Consider the following 16,839-nt stretch of genomic DNA (forward strand, 5'->3'; position numbering starts at 1 on the left):
AGATGGAGGTTCAAACGCTCAAATGGCGAAGTTATCGTGATTAGAGATCTCTTTGAAAAAACGATCCGATGGCTTCAAAAGTTCAAAGAGGCCGTGGATATTGGGATTCAATATGACTCTGCCCACGCTGCCCTTCCTTGGGCCGGAATCCGCATGCTATTGCAAATCGCCATCAACGAAACGGAATCTCTAGGTGCTGTCGCTGAGGGCATTGAGACAGTTTCACGCTTCATCACGCGCTGCGCCATTTACGAAGATTGTCACCTTGCTCCGAGAAACTACCCCTTGCCAAAGGTACGCGCCATGCTCCAAGACGCTTTAGTATCGCTCTACGTCGCTATCTTAGAGTGGCTATCGAAAGCTGGAAGGTACTACGCCATGTCGACAGGGAAAAGATTGGCGGCAAGTGTTGTATCTTCGGCTCCAGCTTTGACAGCTGTTTTTCAAGAAGAGCAAAAAGTCACTGAGCTTGTCACAACTATTCGGAATCAGACTGTGTCAAACACAGCTGGAACAGTAGAATCTCTGGATACCAAGTTCAGTTCCATGATGGTACTATTACGGAGTTTGGAGCAGCCTACCATACGTTTGATCGGCACACTCGATCGAATAGACAATAACATACAAGCCACGGAGCGCAAGCGACTTGGAAGGTGGTTGTCTGGGGTCCGACACGAAGCCGCTCATCGTAAGGTGCATTACGGACTACTCCCAAACACCGGACAGTGGCTACTTGAAAGAAAAGAGTACATCAATTGGTGTGAATCGAGTTCTTCTTCCACCCTCTGGCTCCACGGTATACCTGGCTGCGGCAAAAGCAAGCTGGCTTCTCTTGTTATACAGAAACACCTTGATCGCGTCTCTGGAAACACCCACGCAGCGCCTATCGCCTACTGCTACTGCTCGAGAGTGGGTATTGACGGAAATCAGCCCAGAGCCAGCCCTCTCATAATTATAGGCTCCATACTAAAGCAGCTTGCACTTCTTGGAGCGAACAATAGCGTGCATAATTCAGTGTGGGACGAGTTCTTGAAGCGAGAAAAGGACGCAGAACAAGACGGATTGGACCCGACTGCCCTTTCTTTCGACGAATGTCAGGCGCTCATCATCACGATTACATCCGACTATCCAGTGATAATCATCATTGATGGACTGGACGAGGCGGATGGAGACATCCGCGACCTTCTCAATGCGTTTCGACAGATCATTGATAAATCACAAAACATTGTGAAGCTGTTCGTTTCTAGCCGTGTCGAGAAAGAAACACCGGTGTCTGATTACCTGCAAGATGCGATCTTGATCGGGATCACAAGTGTTGAAAATAAAAAAGACATCTCTACCTTCGTCAAGAGCACTGTCAGCACAGCTGTGCGTGACAAGAGGTTGCTTCGAGGTGTTGTTTCCCCAGAATTACAGGATCGCATCATCGAAATTTTGATAGAAGGCTCGGGATCAATGTTCTTATGGGCATCTCTCCATCTTGAGCAACTTTGTGACCCAAGGTTTGCTCTTGAATCTGATGTCAATGAAGAACTCGAAGCATTAAAGATTCCACCATCTCTTCTCAACACATTGAAGAAGATGTATGAGCGTGTGGAGAATTCTCCACCGAGATCAAAACATATAACGAAAACCATATTCGGGTGGTTGCTCGTCTCTGAGCGTCGACTCTCGCGATCTGAACTCCTGGATGTCATGTCCCTGCCGCAAAACATCGGCAAAAATGATGGCCTATCACATGTAGGCGTACCTATAGATATTCAATAGAGAAGTCGGCTGACATGTATAATAGGTAAAGCCTCTTCGAGAAGAGGATATGAGGAATCTTTGCCGTGGCTTCATCGATTTTGATGTAGACCCTAACTATTTTATTTTTGCCCATGAATCAATCCGAGAATTCATCCGTGGGCTTGATGGCTTCCTCCCCTCAGCTTTACATCATATTGCATTGTCACAGTGTCTGAACTACTTGAAAATACAATACAGAGACTTCGACTACACGCACGTTGATCTGTCAAACCTGGCGACACCAACTGTTCTGGAAGACGCATGCCACTCTTTTGACGAAACCGAGAATGAAAGCAAGGCAAACCGTCTAGCGTCATTCAAGTCTTACGCAGTTTGCTACTGGCCACGTCATTACACAAAGATAGGAGGCAGAGATTTCAGGCCGAAGGCTGATCCAGAGATTCTCCAATTTGTTTTCGATCACCGGAGCTTCCAGTTCGTTGCATGGCTCCAAGATGTCCATGAACTTCTCAAGCAAGTCGACAAAGCGACAGAGAGAAGTATATCCACAGCGCTTCTGAGGGAACTTACTGGCTTGAGTTCTACTAGTCGGTCTGCAATTTTTGTCGCTTCAGTTTATGGGATCACGGCAATACTTGAGCGGCTTGCGAATGAGAACTCCAACATGGATTGGGATGCGAAAAACAACCTTGGGACGTCGGTGACTTATCTCAGCGCAGTCTACGGCCGAGATGAGACCCTCAGATTCCTTCTGGCTCGTGGCGCTTCTGTCAACACAACCGGTGGGCGATACAAACTCCCGATCCAAGCTGCCGCATACCATGGTCACACTAGTACTGTTGAAGTTCTTTTGAGAAATGGTGCTGACCCCTTGGCAGAGGGCTTATTCGGCACGGCACTTCACGCTGCTATCGTTGGAGGACAAGAACCTACTATCAAATTACTTGTCAACAATAACTTATGCCATAATTTGGAAAATCTAAGAAGTCTGGTCAAGGCAGCTGCGTATAATGGTAACCATGAAACCGTTGATACGCTTCTTCAGCATTATTTACCAGTGCAAACGGCTGTAGTCGACACAGGACAGGAATGTAAGCGATCCAGCTGGCTGGTTGTTTGTAATCTCTCTAACGTTGTGATAAAGCAATACTAGGGGCCAACGATTCTCGACAAGTAGCCCTTTATAGAGGGGTAAAACCAGACGTAATCTTGCCTATTTTAAAGAAAATGTCAGATGTCAACGAATCAGGTGGCCTCTTCGGGAATGCATTACAAGCAGCCTGTCTTGGGGGATCAGCTCAATGGGTAGACGCCCTTCTCAAACAAGGGGCTGATGCCAATTCCATCGGTCATTGTGGCTCGGCCCTCAGAGCCGCATCTTTGGGTGGGCATGACTCTGTCGTCACTTTGCTACTTAATCAAGGTGCAATCCTGGGCCCCGGCGAGAGAGATGCGCTGGAGGCTTGCTCGTTGAGGAACCGGCTATCTACCATGAAGTTGCTGGTCAAACACTTTGATCTTGCAAAGACATCCACCTATACCGAAAGCAAGCGCCACTTCTTCACAGCTATGCAAACCGCTCGGCGGAAAGGCCGTACCTCCATAATTAAGTTCCTAGTCAGCAATGGCGCAGGGCTTCTGCGTCACGATGGAGTCGAAGATGCTATTAAGGCCGGCCAAGATGAGATCGTGAAATTCTTGAGGAACAATCAAAGCCACACGACGCTCGATATTTTCATAAATGACACGACAAACGTGCCCGATAGATTGACTGCTGCAGCCAACGGCACGAATAGCACGTAAAGCAATCATCGAACCACTCCTGACGCGGAGCGTTTTGCTTCACTTGTGACTCCTCGAGAAAGCACAGTGTTGTTCAGGTCTACAAGAAGAGGTTTCGGATTGTTGCAAAGGAGATGTGCTTGCAGCTATTTATTAGATTGAAAAAATTGGATTAGGTATTTGGGGATGGTACGGAGCTCGCAATCCAAATGCGACAGGTAACCCATTTGGACAGGTCGATCTTAAGATTACCCCCATGGGGCCGCCAAAAGTAAACAAACTTGAGCGGAGATCAGATGATGGGTGTTGACTACCAAGAAACTGGAATGTATTCTGGCCCCATCTATTTTTGGCATTGCTACCACGAACAGGCGGCGGATCATGGGCGCCAGCGACTGCCAGATTGTTCGCGCAGTGCCCCTCGCCCCCATGCACACGGTTGATGTTTTGATTGTGTTTGTCAACAGCTACGGGCACGGAAGATGCCCCCTTACGCTAACGCCGATGATGAACAATTGACGACTGACTCGTTTTACGTTAAAGTCTTCGGCAGGCTGGCGAATGGCTGAGGATTCATCAATATGTAGATAAAGTATACGGAGACGTGCTATTCCACATATTTGGATATCAATTGTTAGAATACAGTTTACTTTGTCCTATCACATCCCCTGTACCTCATCAGCCTTTCTGCCCTGCGAGGATCTTGTAGACCCCGCCGATTTTCCAGCAAGTGCCTATGACTCCAATATTTGCTGTTGCAAGGCTCGAATAAGATTTACTGAAGCGAACAAGATATCGAGTAATATAGCGCAAACGCCGATATACAATAGAGGGAATAGCATTGTACCTACTTATTATGCCAGCGTTAGAACGGCACTTCTTTGTTCAGCACCTTCCAGGTCTGTGCTAATAAGATGTACAGTGCCTCATCATGCACATGCAAAGAATGTTGATTTATATCAATAAGTGTTTTGGGCTAGGGCATTGAGATCGTATGGGGCCTACCTGAAGTATTCTGAAAGGAATTTAAGATTTCCTTGATTTTGTTTACGAACCACAGGGAGCCTGTGCCAACGCCTTGAGGAGCACACAACTTTAAATCTGGGTCTTCTAACTTGATTTAAACGACACGAAGCCAGAATGCGTTCTCAAAGGGGTTTGACTACAACTGTGTACAGAAAGATAGACATCATGAACCCACTACACTAGAGTCCTAATTAACCCTTTTCCAGTTCCATCAACTCACACAACAGCACTTCTTAGGAGTCTCGTGTATATCTGTGTATGTGAGGGGAAGAGATTGGGGACATCAGGATATGCAAGAATCCTTCATCTTGGATTTCATATTCCTTCTGAACAACTTAGCTGACGCCAGAGTTATTCATATGTCACTAGTGGTTGCTCCTTGGATTGCGGTTGGTTCACTTCTGACTACTGTACAAAGGTGAGCCTCTTACGGATTGTCGCCAAATTTGTGAAACTTCACTCTTCGTTTCAGTCGTCAGTATGTCTTTCCATAGGCATCGAAGCAGGCCCCACCAAGCTTATAGTCGACGTGATAGTGTGTTGCAGAAAGGTCTAGTCAGTGTGTAATCAAAGTCGTGGGGACACATGCTGACTTTATTCATCTTGGACTTACACTACGATTTAGTACCTGCACTTGCACACTACAGCTCCCAGAGCATGGGTTACAGTACCCGTATGTGATAAAATCACATACGTATAGCTATACCTACACTATTCGTTGTATCTATGTATACTTGACATGCAAAGGGCTCTGTGTTCTGAATATGAGCATTGTTCATCGCTGTACTTGCTCTAGACAAGTGCTCTGCATGCATCATCCATTACACATCGTGAGTATCACAAAGGGTAATGCGGAAAGTGTTGTTCTGCACTGACACTTTAGTCTGATGAGACATCGTGCGTATACGGAGTCTCTGTATGTGATTACCTTGAAGCATTTCTTCTCGTCTTGGTGACTAGCCGTGCTTCACTTCTGCTGTTAGCGCTAGTGAGTCTACTCGCTATTGTGCCCTTTGTAATTTGCCATCGCGATTCAAGCTCCTGCGTACGAACTCCTTTCTCGAAATGAACGGGGCACTTATAGCAATGGCTCTGTGATGTGTGGTTACTACATTGTTTCAATCATATAAACGGTAGAAGAATATTTTTATTTTTTGAGGCCTAGATAGTAATCAAGATTAACACCGCTTAGACCATTGCTGTGTGTTCCTCAATCGTCTCATCATTTCTGGCCCTCAGCCTCTCAAAATTCGAGGAGTGGCCCCTTTCACAATATTGGGCACCCTTGCCGCGCACAATATCACAGCTTGTTATCCATCAAACATAGGAAATTAAGTAAAATGTCTTTAATTCAAACAAAATATTTGCTAAGTAGACAAACAGTCAAACGATACCCCCCGATTTGATTTGAATGATCGGGCTGCTGCGCTGCCACCAGCGAATGGAACATTGGTGCCAAGCTCAAGTTAGTAGTACCATATGCGATGTAAACTCCTATTTTTATGGGATGACTGGCAGTTTAGAGCTTCAGCTGACTTGGATTAAATCAGCTCTGATATCTATGCCGATATGGCTTCCCGCTGGGATTGTCAGAACCACTATGGTTACTACAAGTGGTTCGCTGGCCACCGCAGCGGTGCCAGCGGCCTCGAAAATTTTCATACCGACGACATTGAGTTTTACAAAGCCTCCGTCAGGTGGACCTAAGAACAGATCGACTCCGACAGCAAGTACAAGACGGATAACACCCGCTTTTGGGTGGATGTTTGCCCTATCTTAGTGAAACATATCACTCCAGCCCATTGTCGTATAGCAATCATATTCGTAGAGCGTTGCGATCTGCAGTGGTTGTGGTGCAGGACTTCCAAGTCTACTGATCGACTAATGACAGTCAACATCGCTCCTGAGGACATGTCATGTCTTCGATCCTTCATTTCTATATTTTTGGGAGGGGACTGGTATTGTTTCGCTATCGATGCCAATTACCGATTCTATTCTTAGTCTGGATGAGGAGAGCCAGACCGACATAGTTCTCCGGGTGAAGAGTTTGAGAATGCAACAGTCTCCAGTCCTAGTGGAAGCTATCGGAAGCCTGGCCATATCAGAAGGGAAAGAGGGGTGGGGTCTTACATGCTAACCCTAGTATGACCGCGCTCAGCCACGCTTTGATCAGAAACTAGGTTACAACTTAAATCATTGCGACTAAAAAGAACAATCCATCAATTTCGATCGTCTCTCACATCCAGAGGAATGCCGTTGAGGTTTGATATCGTGATTTCACGTCTTGGTGGTGACGGAATCCCGTCCTTAGTAATAGCGTAGTGGACTAGCAGCCAATCAGACACCCGATAACCCGCTTTTATGAACTTCCTCACACAGCACCACACCAGTGGCAGGTGAGAGGGGCTCCAACCGTCACCACTCAAAGCCACAGATCTCGGTTTAGGACCGCTCTCTGGACCTTGACAGGAATGAGAATTCTGTAACCTTCATACGTGAATGAGAGCTGAGGCCTTGAACTGACTTGTCAGACAACTCGGGTTCTCCCATTTCCCGCTGCGAGTGAGATGAGACCCCGCATCAAACCTCTCAAACGTCGTCCCAAAGTCACTTTCATCAAGCGCGCAGCACCAAACATGGCCGCTGCTTCGGCCCAGGCCCCAGGCCAGGCTCAGGCCCAGGCCGGCGAGTCGTCACAACGCCCGCAAGAAAGCGACGTGGACGAGGAGTTCATCGACGACTCTGCCAGCGACGACGTCCTGAGCATCGAGCCAAACGCCTCCGTGCCAGACCTCTTCACGGCGCCGCCCCCGTGCGCGATGCGCTCACGACGGCCACGTCGCAGGCCCAGGACGAGACCGTGCGGGAGTGTGTCCCGCTGCTGGCCGCGACGGACGGCGATATCGACTACAACGCGCACGGCGTGCCCTCGCTGCTCCGCGACAACCACATTAGGTTTCTCCAGAAGCAGCTAGGGCGGTTCCCTGCGCCGTACGTGGCCGCCGACGCCAGTCGCCCGTGGTTCCTGTACTGGTCGCTCAACGCCCTAGCCCTGCTGGGCTACGACACGGCGGTGTACCGGGAGGACTTGATTAAGACGGTGAGAACTATGCAGAACCCCTCCGGTGGCATCGGCGGTGGCCACGGGCAGAACTCCCACCTCGCCACAACCTACGCCGTGGTCCTCGCCCTCGCCATCGTCGGCGGCGAGGAGGCGTATGAGGCCATAGACAGGAAAGCCATGTGGAGGTGGCTCTGCTCCCTCAAACAACCAAGCGGAGGGATTCAGATGACCCTGGGTGGGGAAGTAGACGTCAGGTGGGTTTTGACATGACAACAACCTCTCGCTCGCTCGCTCGCTCGGCGTGGCGTGCGTGCGAGCATGCGAGCGAACGTTGTTTTCTTTTCTGACAGGTTCTCTAGGGGAGCATATTGTGCAGCCGTTATTGTAACCCTCCTGAACCTCCCTCTCGACCTCTCTACCGACTCGCCAGCCTGGACGCCTGAGCGGCCCACGCTCTTCACTGGATTGGCGGACTATGTACGCAAATGTAAGTCATGCCTTAGCTCCGGCTGCCTCATTTCTCGCCCGCCTGCCCGCGCTCACCCAATAAAGGCCAGACGTTCGAGGGGGGAATATCGGGAAAGCCGGATGGTGAAGCGCATGGAGCGTATGCTTTCTGCGCGCTGGGCTGCCTCTCGATCTTGGATACTCCGCACCGCATCATCCCAAAGTACGTACAGGCCCGCTGGGAGCCCACCCCCTCGTCCACTGAGGGGTTGACATGAAAGCAGCGCATAACTGACTCTTTCCTGCCTCCCGAGCGACAGATACCTTGACGTGCCACGACTGATCTCTTGGCTCTCGTCACGGCAGTACGCCCCGGAGGGTGGCTTCAGTGGCCGTACGAACAAGCTCGTCGACGGCTGCTACAGCCATTGGGTTGGTGGGTGTTGGCCGTTGATCGACGCCGTGCTGAAGGGTGCGAGCGAGCTCGAGGATCCGCCAACCGATGGTCGACTCAGTCCCCATCAGGGCAGTCTGTACAGTCGAGAAGGGCTGATCCGGTACATCCTATGCTGCGGCCAGGACCGGTCGAAACGTGGTGGCCTCCGTGACAAGCCCAGCAGGTGAGATTCAGCAGTAGAACGCTTGTTTCCGTGTGACGTTGATTGCTGACTTTTCGAACGATAAAGGCCCTCGGATGCGTATCACACTTGCTATGTCCTCTCGGGGCTGAGCTCGGCGCAGCATCAGTGGGATCTTACATATGTCAACGAAGATGAGACGATCCTCCCAGAGCCCAAGTGGGTGGTGTCGCCGTGTGCCGAAGGAACACAGATATTCGACGAGGAGGACCGCGTCGGGACGATCCACCCCGTCTACACCATCCCCCAGGAGAGCGTCGACGACATGAAGGCGTATTTCGAGTCCAGACAGGGATTCTGAAGCCTGCCACGGAGCCTGGCCGCCTTCAAAGCGGCCGCCCCCCCCTCTATGTACGGAGAAAGAGGAGGAGGAGGACCAGGAGGAGGACCAGGAAGAGGCACATTGGAGGTCTTGTATCACGTGGGCTAGGAGAAGAAAGGATCGGGCCGTTTAGAGTAGCGGAGACGTTTCCGTGATGAGCTTGGTGATTTAAAGACGCGCCTACTGACGGCCCCCCGACGACTAGAAAGGGAAGCGGGCGGGACTGCGTAAGGAACGCCACGGAATGACGCCTGCATCTCGGGCTCGAGCAGCGGCGCAAGAAAGAGATCTCGTACAGGGATCGTATGTGATATTCTTGAACAACTCATCAACGGCAATATGACGGCGCAGGAAACCTGCTGGTGGTGGTGGCGGCGGCGGCGGCGGTTGTGGTTGTGCATGTCGCGTTCCAGGCTGGGCCTCCCGAAAGCCCGAGTTAGACGAGGAATCCGGGCGTCAGCTGCAGCACGCGAATCAAGCATACAGTCTGCATGGGGGATGGATGTGTTATGGCAGATAATACATATCAAAGCAACGTTTCTGGCTTTTAAAGGGACCAAGTGGCCGCCGGGGCAGATCCAGTTCGGCATGTACATCGCTCACCTCCCTCACCATCCATCCCACAGCGGGCCAACATTTCCACCGACGCCTCTTTCGATGGCCGAAGGCTGCACATGGTCTGGAAAGAAGGGTCGTTCTGCTGCTTATCCTGACTTTCGGCGCCACGACGTGGTGACAGCGAAATGCACATCATCTCAAGCTGGGCCAATCTGGCGGCTTGGGCCCCTGCAACACGCCACTTGGATGTCTCTGCCATGCGGTTCTTGTGTGTCCGCCCACCCATGCCTGATTGTAGTTTGACAGTTATGGGACGACTTGGATGCTTGTCTTAGAATGGCAGGTTTGAGACATCAGGGGAGCACACACACAGAGAGTGAGGGACCAGCCCAGCCCTGAGACAACTTAGAAGCAAGAGAAACTAAATCGGCATTCTCGTGCGTGTGTGGACAGTAGACCGATCAAGAGGAGAAGACTGATTGCTGCGAGCGCGGTGGATAACCCCAGCAGAACGACCTGGCCCATGGCAACCATGCGAGGTTCGATTGGCGCATCTCGCCTTACAGGACCGCGCAGGGCCTGAGCAGGGCCTGAGCAGATGTCTTTTGTTGTCATACATGAACAACACGCATGTGGCCCCTCTTTTCGACGGCCTCTGATATCAAACCAAAAGAGCCGGGGAACGTTCCCAGCTATGTTCATGGCCGCTGAAACTTGCCGCAAATGCCTCTAGAATTCATGTCGCTTCCAACTTCTTACCGGGGGAGGACGCGTTGTTGGCTGTTAAAGGCGAGGGCGGGAAGAAATCTAGGTTGGATCCGCCGGGTCAGCCTCGACGGTAAGCAGCAGCATGCCTATGCTGCTCGCGCCGCATAGTAGGACGAAGACACAAGAAAGTCACTCCAAGAAGAGTGAGCAGAACAGAGCAGGTCAGAGGATGGCATGGCATGGTATTCTGCAGGCGAAACGGCAGAACGGCGGTCTGGTATGTGGTGCGACATCGATTCAACGAGGGTGCCACTTCGAGGTCGGGCGTCTTCTTTGACTCTGACAAACCCCCCATCTTCTCGGGTCTGTTGGCGGGTTTATCCAATGGCGATCTGTCCATATGCGACTTCCAGGACACAAATGACGTTGAAAGAAGGCCAGGTGTGTTGTTTCTGCGGGCGGGGTGGTGTGTGGCAGATGGACTGGCGAGGAGGGGTCCCTGATGTGTCTTATTATTTGTTCTTTTGCCCCTCACACCCCTCGTCGATAGCTACGGTGCCAGGCCAAGTCAGCTCCGGACGGGGTGTAGTACTTGATTCACAAGCGGGACGCCAGCATAATCACATATTGTTAATCCCGAGCGACCGGATCCCGCAGATTGTGGTCACCAAAAAGTCCGGTTGTGGATGTTGGGGATTGACGACTCCTGTCATGATAGGATTCTGTCCGACAAGAAGTGGCCAGAGAATGTGAGACGGTGAGGGGCCTCTCTTGGGGGGTATTCTGTTGCCGCGGTAAACCGGCGACGATGGTACGGAAAGACGAGGCAAGTGGTATTGTCTCTCTCCCTCTCACTCAAGCATGGCTAGTGTGGACGTGTACAAGGAAGGACCCCTCGAGAGAAATGTCTCGGGGGAGATTCCGGGCGTGGTGAGGATATCCCCAGTCCGAAGTCTACTACATATGTAGACGGATATCCACTTTGCGAGGACGGCCGTGCTCTTCAGAGGGGTCGTTGGAGCACCGGATCTTGGCTGATTGGGTTCCAGCAGATGTCCACTTTGTACAGCCCGAGTCTGGTATGATGTTTCGTCGTGCCATGTGTGTCATTAGTCGGTGGGGCCTAGGAGGGAAAACATTTGTTGGTCCTCCGATTTCTCATTCGAAGCCGGTCATCGACATGTGTGACACGTAGGTTGTTTGTGTCCGAGAAGAGACGACACATTACTCTCTCTTGCCGTTTGTCAACTCACGTCACGTCACGTCACTCCAGCCTCCTCCCTCTCCTCCTTCTCTCTCTCCTCCCACTAAGAGAAAGCCGGCGGTGGAGTGGGGAGAAAGGTGGAGAGGGGGTACAGATACCAGAGGGGAAGCTCAACTCGGTTCAGATACTCTGTACATACCGGTAGAAGGGACGACGACAGGGTTCCAGAAAGATGCCATTGTCGAATCAGGTGGCGGAGCGGCGTCGACGGTGAGCGCTAAAAAGTAAGGTAGGTAGCTCTTTGGTCAGGAAGGGTCGTTGGCTTGTTCGTAGCACCTTCCGTGCTTCATTAGCTTGGTAAGAGTTGTCAGGGAAGGTCCTGGGAGTCCTCGGAGGGGGGAATGGTGGTTTGCTTTTTCCCGCCCCATATCACCAGTATCAAACCTACGACGAGGTTTGACTTCCGCAGTCGACGACAAAATGTTGCAGTCGGCGACGAGACGAGTGCAAAGGCAGGAGGAACAGAGGAGGGACGGAAGGAGGGAGGCAAGCAGGCAGTCAGTCTGTGAGCGAGTGCCTACCCAAGGTACCTCATCTACGAGAGCGAAGCGCCGGCGCCTTCCTCTCGCTTCCAGATTGCTTCGGGAAGGAAAGCACGGGCGATTCGCTGACCGATCCTTTCCTTTCCTGCACCTTCAAGCTGCACGCCACAATCTGCCAACCTCTCCGTTCCATGAACAGCAGCAACAGTTCGCCCGCCGCAATCTAACCTTTTTCCCAACTCGACGTGCATGACCCCATCCACCTAGTGTACCTATCAACCTCTGCCTCCTGCCTTGCATTGCCAGATCGCAGTTGCGAACCGGGGGGCAAGAGCACGAGAGTTCACAGACGACAATTGCCAGGCGCAGCATGGACTCAGAGGTGAGAACACCTGAGATCTCAGGTAAAGCCAACGAGGCAAGCGAGGGAAGGCAATGCAAGTTAAAGTACCTTGCCTTTCGATCGAGGTCTCGCCAGCGGCACTGCCAGCTCATCATTGCATGACCTGCATCCCAAGGGCCTGCGCTTTCTTTGCCTAGTCTTTTCCTCCGCGCGCGCACCCGCTGTTGCGCTACATCTTGGCGGCGGCGGCTGCTGCTGCTGCTGCTACTGCTACTATTGCTACTGTTACTGAAGCAGCGGCACCACCAGCGCGCGCCCAAGGTATCCCATGGATGATGGATAGTAACTGTACTTTGCTGCGACGTACCTCTTTCTCGTCTGTCCAGGCGAAAATTGGTACTCAACGACCGCGGCCCTTTCCCACTTTCCCCACGCCGCGCAGCAGCAACGTCAACAACACAACGAATTCGACCACTCAAAGCTCTCCACCTCTATGTGTCCGTACCTACCCTGACCTCCTCACAACCCTCGCGGCTTTCCATCGTCAGTGCCTCCGTCCTCCCACCCTTCTCGGTCCTGTCGCCGTCGTCCGCTTCTGGCCATCCAACGGTTTGTGTTCGCGTGGCTTTTACGCTTCCCTCTTTTTGCTTCTTCTTTTCCTCTGCCCCTCCACACTCGCCTTCCAAGTCCATACTAGCTTGTGGCCTTCAACTTTTGCCTCACCTTACAGCGAGAGGGCCCTCGGTCGATCTAGGCAACATTCGGCATCCGCTGTAACTCTCGCAATACTCAAAGAAAGAGAGGAGGGGAACGCAGAGGAACATGCTTCTTGCAGATGGAGAACTAACATGCAATCCGCCAGCGCACACTACATCGATCCCATGCCGCTCATCCCACTCCAATGTCGACAGAGTTCCCCATGTCAATGGATCTCGCCCCGTCGAATCCACTCCCAGCAGCCATCTCTCGGCGCTCAGAGGGTTCATGCACGTCGTCCACGTCCCTCGCAGCAACAAGACATGAGAAATGAGCCCTTCACCGACCTTACGATCCTGTCTGCGGGGGGGGACTCTGCCGCCTGCTGAGGGGCCCATGAACCTCACTTGTGGTTGGCCACTGGACGTCCGCCATGTACATAGTAGTTTTACGTCTCGTCGAACTCCCTTTTCTCTGGAGAACGACATTTGACCCCCAACCCCGTGAGCGGCAGCAACAGCAGCAGCAGCACGATTACGAGAACCAGCGTCTCGCCGCCAACCGCCCCTCGCCTTTGTCCAAGTATCCATCCTTCTTCGCTCTTCTCTCCACTGGCCTCTATTTTAGTAGCCACCCTGGCTCACGCTCCGGGCCAACGACCGACCGGCCGCCCGGTGACCGCTGATTTGCTGCTTTGTTGCGGCACCCTGTTCCGTCACCGCAAGGGGTCTTTACCAGTGTACATATACATCACCGCACGGGGATTTGTCTACTTTCTCCGCAGCTGATTTGTCGAGGGGCTCACGAGGGATTTCGATTTTCGCCGATTCTGACTGGGTACAATAGCTGGCTTAGGCGACAAGACAGGCCGACTGACAGGTTTGACTTTGATGAGGCCTTGCGAATCGCCCGCCATCGCTGCACATCATTGGGAGCCACTGGATGATCCCAAACGTGGGTCCGGCGCCTGGCCTTTCAACCGTTGTCGTTCCCCTGTCCCAGTAGCATCAGTTGGCACGGCCAGGCTTTGCCTGTCATGGCGCAGACGAACATGGAGTGGTCGACCCTTCTTCTACTCCTAGGTTCTCCGTCCTTCTCTGTTGGTATCACAACGTCACCTTCCAAGTTATCGGCCTTGCTGTTCCAATTCCTCAACGTCGGGTCCCGCACCACAAGCGGGCAACCGACAAGCGGAGCTGTGTAAACAATGGGGCTCGAAGTCGACGTCTCCTACGTATGTACATACGCAGTGCAGTGCTGGAGGTGCTCGACTCCGAGTCCGAACCTACGGTATGCATCGACTTGCCACCACAGCAAAGGTTGTCGTCGACCACAGTCCATACATGCACGCAAGCCCAGCAACCAATGCACATGGCCTCATACGTACGATGTACAGACATAGCGATGGATGGCAGATTCGGAACAGCAACACGATGCTCAACCCACCCATGGCAGAGCAACGAACAATTGGCGGTGGGCAACGCCAACCACGATGGCCACGAGAAATGAAAATAAAAACGACCGGCACCTCTGGCATGCTGCTAATCAAATGTTTACGGATGCTAATCGGCCTTTTTCTCGCTGGCCGATTACAGGTGCATCGTTAGTCGCCGCTAACACAAACAACTCGGAACTTGGGTTTCTCACCAGTCGTCCTTTGTCTCTCGACGCTGACTGGGTAGGGTTACCCAAGTGTTACCAGGCACATCCCTCCTTGAAAGCTCAAAGAAATCAAATAAGGATGCTCTGGCGTTTTGACATGCCGCGAGTTCGAAACATGTCAATCAGAGACCAAAAACGAGGACTTGGGACCGCGTATCCCCCATGTCCTGCCCACCATTGGGGGAGAGTCACTTGGCTGCTTCTTCGACGAGGTACGATTGTCGTGCGAATCGTCTCCATGTACAGCCAAACGAAACCGGCTCACCAGATTGGATCCTGCCATTCTGAATGGTTCCATTTCGCCACCGGCTTTGCATTTGCAGCCCTCGTCAGTCTTTTGCCTTTTTCTTTCTCATTTTTTTTTTCCTTCGCCTCCAAAATTGGCACTCTTTTCTGCTGTACGTAGCCCTAGAGCAGCTAAGGCAGCCCTCCATGCGACCCGGCGGGCCACACGGTCATCAGAAGACTTCATCCAAAGTTCCGACCATGTATGCATGTACACTTCTCGCGCATGGAGGCGCGCGCCTTTGCTTGTGACGATGATGTCGTTAGCAAAGTAGAAACCCGCTCTAAACTGGACAAAGTGTAAGTCGGTCCACGGCGGCGGCAAGACCGGCGGCTGCACAGGTAGCATTTCTCAAAAGCAGAAGCCACGCCAAAACCACAGCCGGGGTTTGCCAGGACCGCCACAGGCAGCATGGGGACCCGAGGCATCTGAAGCACCTTGAACACATGAAGCATCGTGTACGGTGAATTCCCGAGGCTCAGGGGCGTTATCGAGATACCTATGTGTTTTACAGCGATGGTTCTCGATACTCGCTCGCTACAACGGCACAGGACGCCAAACGAACGGCCAGGCCTAGCGATGAGCGTCCAAGGGGCTGGAGCACTAGACCACTAGACCACTAACAGGTAAGCAGGGGACCGACCTCTCAGCAAAAGTAGATCTTCGTCTGGGCTGCCCTGGCCCTGGCCCAGCGATGATGCTGGTACCCCCCCTCCCCCTCCTTGGAGTGTTGCTGTGTGGGGTTGTCTAGTCTCCAGCGGTTTTTATCAACTGGCAACGAGATGAGCCAACGCAGCAAAGCATGGGTCACACTCTTTCGAGAGCCGCATCGCCGCTTGCATCGCGAACCAAAAGTAACCAAAAAAAAAGAGAGAACCACCCCGTCGTGCACATTCCGCAGTGCCCGGTTTTTCCTATTCCCTGTCCACTCGGCGTCTGTCTTTCCACGTCCCTGCTCCGACACAGACGCCCTGCTGCTTGTCGACCTCCTCTCCCCACTCCAAGGTACACACACTTGCATCCCCTCCTTCGCTCGTCCGGTCCCTCATTTCCTGCCGCTGCCGTTGCCGCCGCAGCTTTCATTACCGCATACTGCTACGGATAGTGTCGTTGCTATGTTGATGTACCATTACAAACGTTGATGTTGGACCTGGGACCTGTTGCTAGACCACCCCCTCCACCCCTCCCCCTGCCCCCGCACTAGTTCATCAACAAGCCCAGAGCACGAGAGAGAGAGAGGGGGGGAAAAAAGAGAACGCACCTTTTTCTGCAATAAAGCAGACACATGTCTCGCCATTCATGGCTCAGATGCTTTCCTGCAACCCAAGAAGCGGAAGCCCTGGATACGTAGTCTAACTTACAACACCACCCACCCACACCCACCACGCGCACACGCACACACAACCCATCCACATACTTCGCGAGTTACAACACATCAGCACCCCTTCCACCGAATTTCTTCATCTGTCCCCCCATACCTCCTCAGGCCTTACTTCTCCAACCCGGAAACCACGAAAACAATTCGAAACCTGCCCGATCCCAGCTCTTCTTCTTTCAGTCTCGTTGAGCCAATTCATACATACTCGCCTACCCTCGAGTACACCCCGGATTTCTGCCCTACGCCTCACATACGACCCCCCAAGACAGCTCGGCGTGTGGTGCGAAGAGTGCGTGCGAGCCCAGGCCGCCCTGAACCACAGATCTCTCTGCTCGCCTCACCATCGTTGGGCTCGATTGCATCCCACGGCGTCCGGATCTTGATCCCCTTGTTTGGCTAAGAGTCAACCCTCTTCTCTTGCTTCACTTTTTCTT

At 52.4% G+C, this 16,839-nt stretch overlaps 2 protein-coding genes across 2 annotated transcripts; both read left to right on the forward strand.

Moving 5' to 3' along the window:
- Positions 1 to 7,193: 7,193 nt before the first annotated feature.
- On the forward strand, positions 7,194 to 9,007 carry ColSpa_06593 (protein farnesyltransferase subunit beta; the record flags this gene model as incomplete). Its single annotated transcript, XM_049272805.1, has 6 exons — positions 7,194 to 7,340; positions 7,403 to 7,875; positions 7,981 to 8,108; positions 8,174 to 8,291; positions 8,389 to 8,688; positions 8,755 to 9,007. 6 exons carry the CDS (start codon positions 7,194 to 7,196, stop codon positions 9,005 to 9,007), a joined length of 1,419 nt encoding a protein of 472 aa, XP_049128762.1.
- A 4,505-nt stretch (positions 9,008 to 13,512) lies between these two features.
- Positions 13,513 to 13,764, forward strand: ColSpa_06594 (uncharacterized protein; the record flags this gene model as incomplete). The annotated part of the gene is made up of 1 exon (XM_049272806.1): positions 13,513 to 13,764. One exon carries the CDS (start codon positions 13,513 to 13,515, stop codon positions 13,762 to 13,764), a length of 252 nt encoding a protein of 83 aa, XP_049128763.1.
- Between the last annotated feature and the right edge of the window lie 3,075 nt (positions 13,765 to 16,839).

This window comes from Colletotrichum spaethianum (assembly GCF_022836535.1).
Source record: "Colletotrichum spaethianum MAFF 239500 DNA, contig16, whole genome shotgun sequence".
Classification (NCBI taxonomy): Eukaryota; Fungi; Ascomycota; class Sordariomycetes; order Glomerellales; family Glomerellaceae; genus Colletotrichum; species Colletotrichum spaethianum.